The 6,740-nt window shown below is 55.8% G+C and overlaps 1 protein-coding gene across 22 annotated transcripts in view; it reads left to right on the top strand.

Moving 5' to 3' along the window:
- IFT140 (intraflagellar transport 140) overlaps positions 1-6,696 on the top strand; it is a 62,438-nt gene extending 55,742 nt beyond the window's left edge. For 14 of the 22 annotated variants that reach the window (XM_085017859.1, XM_085017856.1, XM_021086845.2 and 11 more), the window contains exons 29-30: positions 447-588; positions 6,041-6,696. In XM_085017859.1, coding sequence (XP_084873985.1) covers positions 447-588; positions 6,041-6,223 — 325 coding nt within the window. In that variant the 3' untranslated portion in view covers positions 6,224-6,696. Of the gene's footprint in view, positions 1-446; positions 589-4,062 lie in introns of all 22 variants that reach the window. The other 8 variants (XM_085017852.1, XM_021086842.2, XM_085017851.1 and 5 more) reach the window with 1 other exon arrangement.
- Positions 6,697-6,740: the final 44 nt, after the last annotated feature.

Below are 6,740 nucleotides of genomic sequence, written 5' to 3' on the forward strand. Positions count from 1 at the left end.
CCAAGCAGTGCGTTGTTTTTGTTTTTGTTTTGTCTTTTTGCCATTTCTTGGGCCGCTCCCGCGGCATATGGAGGTTCCCAGGCTAGGGGTCCAATCAGAGCTGTAGAAGCTGGCCTTCACCACAGCCACAGCAACGCGGGATCCAACCTACAGCACAGCTCACAGCAACGCTGGATGCCCAACCCACTGAGCAAGGCCAGGGATTGAACCCGCAACCTCATGATTCCTAGTTGGATTCCTTAGCCACTGCGCCACGACGGGAACTCCTTTTTTTTTTTTTTTTTTTTTTTTTTTTTTTTTTGGCGTTGTTCTTAAGTTAGTGAATTTGTGAGTTGACTGGTTAACGAATTGCCTCAGCTTCAGGGAATCCCCTCCCCGAGAGCCCGCTCTGCCCTCCGACCCGCAGCCCGCGTGCCGGGTGGGGCTCAGGCGTCTTTGCTCCGCAGGATGTACGCCGAGGATCCCGAGGAGGCACTCAGGCAGGGCCAGCTGCTCCTGGAGGAGCTGGGCCCCGACAGCACGGTTCGCCTCGGGGACGTGTGCGGCTTCCTGGTGGAGGGCCACGTGCAGGCGGGGGACCTGCGCACGGTGAGGCTGCGGGCAGCGAGGACCTGTGCACGGCGGGGGGGGGGGGGGCTCCACAGGTGCCGCTTTTGTGTTGTTTCCACTTTTGCGAATCTTTTGAGCCTCTGCCAGCGGGTCGAGGACGGCTGGACTCCATCTCCGCTCTGCGTTCACTGCGCTAAAATGGGCTATTCCGGCTGAGATGGGAGCCACGGGATGCAACCAGCTATGGGATGCAGCCCGCAGGGGCGCCCCTGGGTCTTCTTGGAGGCAGAAACCTCTTAGGCTTTCCCTTACAGCCCCGTGGGCTCTCTGGTATCTTCTCCATGGTCTTGGAACACCTCGGTGCTCGTCCGGAAAATACCGGTTCCCTGGTCTGCAGATGCTAGCACGCTTCGGGTTGCTCCAAGCTCCTTGGAAGGGTCTGTGCGTCAGGCAGATGCGGCACCTGTGGGGGCCAGGCATGGTGGCAGGTGTGCGGCGGCGTTGCTGTCGTTTCATTCAGGGCTTCCTTCTGCGGTGTCTGCTCTCATGTTGATCGGGTCCGCATTTTCCATTCCAGCGTCCCCTCTGCCTGCCTGCCTGCCTGTCTTTCTCTACTCTGCTTTCTCTCTCTCTCTCTCTTTTTTTTTTTTTTTTTTTTTTTTTTTTTTTTTTTGCTTTTTAAGGCCTCACCCGTGGCATGTGGAGGTTTCCAGGCTAGGGGTCGAGTCAGAGCTGCAATTGCCAGCCTACACCACAGCCACAGCAACACCAGATCCTTAACCCACCAAGAGAGGCCAGGGATCGAACCCAAATCCTCATGGTTCCTAGTGAGATTCATTTCCACTGTGCCACAATGGGAACTCCTTTTAGTTTTTATTTTTATTTGCTAGAACATCCTTTTTGTTCATTTATTAAAAACCTATTTTGGGAGTTCCCATTATGGTGCAGCAGGATCAGCAGCATCTCTGCAGCCCCGGGACACAGGTTCAATCCTCGGCCCGGCGCAGTGGGCTAGAGGACTTGGCGTTGCCACAGCTGTGGCGTAGGCTGCAACTATGGCTGAGATCTGACCCCTGGCCCAAAAACTCCATATGCCACAGAAGGGCCGAAAAAGAAAAAAAATGTATATGTATTGGAGTTTCCTTGTAGCACAGCAGGTTAAGGATCTGGTGTTGTCACTGCAGGTGCTCCAGTCAGGGCTGCGACGAGGGTTCAGTCCCTGGCCTGGGAACGTCCACATGCCACAGGCACAACCAAAAAACCCCCCATATTTTCCTGTATACACTCGATCATAGTTATAATTGCTGCTGTCAAGTTTTTTGCTACTAATTCAAACGTCTGGTTCATATGGAGCTAGTCGCCATTATTTGTCTTTTCTCTTGAGCATAGGTCAGGTTCTCCTATTTCTTTTTATGTCTGATGACCTCTCTGGTGTGCGAGTCCCTGTGGGTGGCTCACAGAGAGCCCGGGTTCCGTGACGTTCCCCCAGGAGTACTTCCCCTTCTTTCTTTCATTAGGCAGCCATCCGGGTTCAGCTCAGTCTCAGTGCGCCCTCCTGCCCCGTGTGAGCAGCCGCTGCGGTCTCCGCTGTCTTTTTGCTCAGGTCCGGCCTCTTGGAGGCACACACGGACTGTGGGTCACGGGGGATCGGGGCAGAGCTCATCCTTGGGAACTGCTGCTTCCTCACACCCCAGCTGAGACGGCGGATGCACTTCTGAGTCTGGTTCTTGCAGCCAGAAATGTGTGGGTTTCCATGTACCTTTTTTTTTTCCTTTCTCCCTACCCCATGGCACATGGAGCTCCCAGGCCAGGGATCAGATCCGAGCAACAGTTGCAACCTACACTGCAGCTGCAGCAACACTAGATCCTTAACCCACAGGAGGTGGAACCTTCGTCCCTGCGCTGCAGAGGCGCTGTCAGTCCCGTTGCACTGCAGCAGGAGCTCTTCTGTGTAGTTTTTCAGCTTCCCACGGTGACCCTGACAGGTGTCTCCTGAGGCAAAAGTTGCGACAAGCATTAAACTCAGCCCAGACACCAGTTCCCCTAGTCTACCTGCCCGTAGTTGTTTTTCAGAACCTTTTATGTTTTTTTTGTTGTTGTTTTTCTTTTTGGCGTCGCACTTGCGGCATATGGTGGTTCCCAGTCTAGGAGTCAAATCAGAGCTGTAGCCGCCACAGCCACAGCCGCATCTGTAACCTGCACCACAGTTCACGGCAGCACTGGATCCTTCACCCACTGAGCGAGGCCAGGGATCAAACCTTCATCCTCATGGGTACTGGTCAGATTTGTTAACCCCTGAGCCACGGGGGGTCTCCAGAGCCTTTTATGTTTTGCCCAGTTTATCACTGTTGTGGGGGAGCTGGTCTGAGGACCCCGCCTTCACCAGAAGACTGTCCTTGTTCTTTTTAATATGTGTTTGTTTGTTTGTTTTTGGAGTGGAGTGATTTGTAGTGTTCTGTTGGTTTCGGGTGTACAGCCAAGTGATTCAGACACACACACACACATATATATACATTCATTCTTTTTCAGAATCTTTTCCCATAGAGATTATCACAGAACATTGAGTAGCGTTCCTGTGCCATGTGGGTCTTTGCCGGTCATCTGGCGTATACACAGCAGTGTGTGTACAGTAATCCCAGCCTCCTAATTTATCCTTCCTCCACCCCTACACTTCTCTCTTGGTAACCATAAGTATTTTTTATCAAAATCTGTGAGCATGTTTCTGTTTTGTAAATAAGTTCACTTGGGCCACATTTTAGATTCCACATATAGGTGATATCATATGCTATTTGTCTTTCTCTCTCTGACTGACTTCACTTAGTATGAGTCTCTAGTTCCGTCCACGTTGCTGCACATGGCGTTAGTGTGTTCTTTTTCATGGCTGAGTAGTATTCCATTGCATGTACCACATCCTCCTAATCCATTCCTCTGTCAATGGACATCCAGATGGCTTCCTTGTTTTGGCTCTTGTGAATAGTGCTGCTATGAACATACGGGTACATGTGTCTATTTTGAGGCGGAGCTATTTAGGGCCGCACCCACAGCATATGAAAATTCCCAGGATAGGGGTCTAATTGGAGCTATAGCTGCTGGCCCACGCCACAGCCACAGCCATGCGAGCAAGATCTGAGCTACATCTGTGACCTACACCACAGCTCACAGCAACGCCAGATCCTTAACCCAATGAGCGAGGCCAGGGATACTAGTTGGGTTCATTACTGCTGAGCCGCGGTGGGAACTCCTGCATGTACCTTTTGTAGTTTTATCTGGATCTGTGCCCAGGAGTGGGATTGCTGGGTCATACACTAGTTCTACATGTACTTTTCTGAGGAGCTTCCGTGCTGGTCTCCATAGTGGTTGTGACAGTTTACATCCGTACCCACACTGTGGGGGGTCCCTTTTCTCCACACCCTCGCCGGCGTTTGTCATCTGTAGGCTTACTAACGACGGCCACTGTGATTGGCGTGAGGTGGTACCGCGTAGTCGTGACGATTGGCGTTTCTTTATCATCAGCGATGTGGGCGTCTCTTCATGCTTTCCGTCCGTCCGTCCGTCTGTCTATCTCTTTGGAGGAATCTCGTTCTCTTCCACCTCGATCCTCCCATACCCGATGGCAGACCTCTCCCATCTGCATTTCTGGCGTCACACAGACTTCGCTGCCACCACAGGCTCCGCCCCCGGCACGGCCCTCACCAGCAGTTCCCGCTGAGACCACCGTGACCCCCAGGTCCCCCCGCCGTCTTCTCCCAGGTGCTCACAAACCATGTACTGACCCATCATCCCAGAAACACTGCCAGTGGCCACGCCAGTCTCATGGGACACGGCGCCCAGAATCCCCAGGAACGCCCCCCGTGGTCCGTGGCGGCTGGTCTGTGAGTCGGCGCTGGGAACCCAGCCTCCCCGGCCCACTCGCACACGTCCTCTGGCCCTGCCACGTCCGCTCACCGAGCCCTCTTGTTGTTGGGCCAGCAGCTCTAAAGCCGGTCCCAGCAGGTTCCCTCTTTTTTGAAGAATGAAATCAAACTGTACAGCAGAGATGCCCAGACCCCTGCATCCTCAAAATTAACCGAAAATCACATTATCCCACCAAATTCCTTGTTGTCTCAACCCTTGCGTATTCCTTCCATAACCACATTTTGAAAACCTCTAACTAAGTGGCTAAGGACAGACCTGCGGGGGTTTCCTCCCAGTGGGGGCACAGGGCCCTGCGGCCCCGGGATGTCTCCCTGCTCGGTCCCCACTGCCCGTCCCAAGTCCAGCCCTGATGGACCCCAACCCTCTTTCGAGAGACACCGCTTGCTTGCCCTCTGGCACCGTGGGGTTCTCCCCCATGCATCCTTTCTGGCCTCCCTCCCCGCAGTCTACCCCCCTCAGCATGGGCACCCCTAAACCCCACTGCTGCCCAGCTGGGTTTTCACCACAGCTCGCACCGGCCTGGCTGGTCTCCGGCTCTCGGCAGACCGCTGAGGACGCATCCAGGGCCTGCGTGCCTTCCCAGCTCCCAGGGGGCTTGCTTGAAATCTCCTGGGTGCTTGTGTGCTGCATCCCATCCCTCCAAACACCCAACTTCGGGGTTTTTTTTTTTTTTTTTTCTTTTTAGGGCCCTACCCGCAGCATATGGAGTTTCCCAGGCTAGGGGGCGAATTGGAGCTGCAGCTGCCAGCCTACACCACAGCCACAGCCACACGGGATCCGGGGTGAATCTGCAACCTACACCACAGCTCAGGGCAACACGGATCCTTAACCCAGAGAGCAAGGCCAGGGACTGAACCCGCCACCCACCTGGTGGTTCCTAGTCAGAGTCGTTCCCACTGCGCTGCGAGGGGAAGTCCCTCCTGCTTCATCTTTTTATACCTTAGTTTTATCCAACTGAGATGGAACTGCTCTAGAATTTTACCTTTAAGAAACACTAAGCTGTGACCATTACTTCCTGTCACGAAACTCATAGAAGTTTTGGTCACATTTTAAATGGACAGGCCACGTACCCTGGGGCTGTTAGCCTTAGCAGCTCGCGTGCCCAGTTCCAGCCCCTACTGCTGCGTGGCCGTCGCTGTGGGGGGCAGGTCCCCCAGGCTGAGCTGCGGAGGCCCCCGCTCTCCACAGACTCCCCCTGGGCAGCTTGCGGGGAGGGCCACACGCACGGCACTGGTCACAGTCCCAACTAACTGGGGCCAGCCAGATGCCCGAGACAAACCATTTCCGACGTCCAGCCCAACGAGCGCACGCCTGGAGGGATGAGTCGGGAGCTGTGAATGCACCCCTCCCTCAGGCCTCCCGCGGGCACCCTGGGTGGGCAGGTCCACCGGGTCCTTGCACGCGGGCCGCCCACAGGACTGGCCCGCTCAGGGGGCAGCGCTGCCCATTAGGGCCTGCGCTGCACCCCGGAATGCCTGGAGAGTCCCCGCACAGCCCCTGCCGAAGCCGCCCTCCCTGTCCCCGGAGCCGCCAGGCTCTGAGGCCTGCGCGGTAACAGCTGTTCTGTGTGACCCAGGCCTACAGGTACCTGGAGGAGATGCAGAAGAGACTGCCCTCGGCCAGACTCTCCTACTACGTGAGCCAGCGGGCCCTGGACGCCGTGCACCAGGGCCTGGGTGTCCCCGCGATGTGCCACGGCAACGCGGAGGACAAGGACATGGACGAGGAGGTGGTGGAGGAGGTGGAGGGGGGTCCCTGAGCCTCGCCTGCTGCTGTCCAGGCTCCGGGGCGTCCCAGCCACGGCCACAGCCGGGAGGAGCAGCCCGCCTTTGTCATCAAAGTGGGTCTGGGTCTGGAGGCAGAGCTGGGAGACGTGCTAGCCTGCCTGGGAGGGGGACTCGAAGCCACCCCTTCTGTGTTCCTGGCCCCTGTGGATTTCGTTTGAGCCCATTTGCAGTCAAGGGGGTTGGTTCATTTTTCTTGTGACACGCCCCCAAGGACAGGGTTTAAAGCCTAGAAGCTTCTGGAACCTCATGAGCTAAGGTGGCAGCATAGTCCCGCCCTGCGTCCCGGCAGCAGCGTGGATGCTCCGCCCTAATCCCAGGGGTCTGTCTGTCTAGGCCAAGCTTTTCTGTCCCCATCTCCCACCACAAGGGGGCCGTGACGTCATGGGGGTGCGGGGGGAGCTCCCCCAGCTGCCTAGACTCTCCAAATAAAGTCTGTTTCTTCAGACACCCGTGTCCCCCACTTTGGTGGCTCCCCTCCCAGGGCCATCT

This window comes from Sus scrofa, chromosome 3, assembly GCF_054392235.1.
Source record: "Sus scrofa isolate SSC_HxYL_T2T_F1_AM1 chromosome 3, Sscrofa_HxYL_maternal_Yorkshire_Landrace_v2.0, whole genome shotgun sequence".
Classification (NCBI taxonomy): Eukaryota; Metazoa; Chordata; class Mammalia; order Artiodactyla; family Suidae; genus Sus; species Sus scrofa.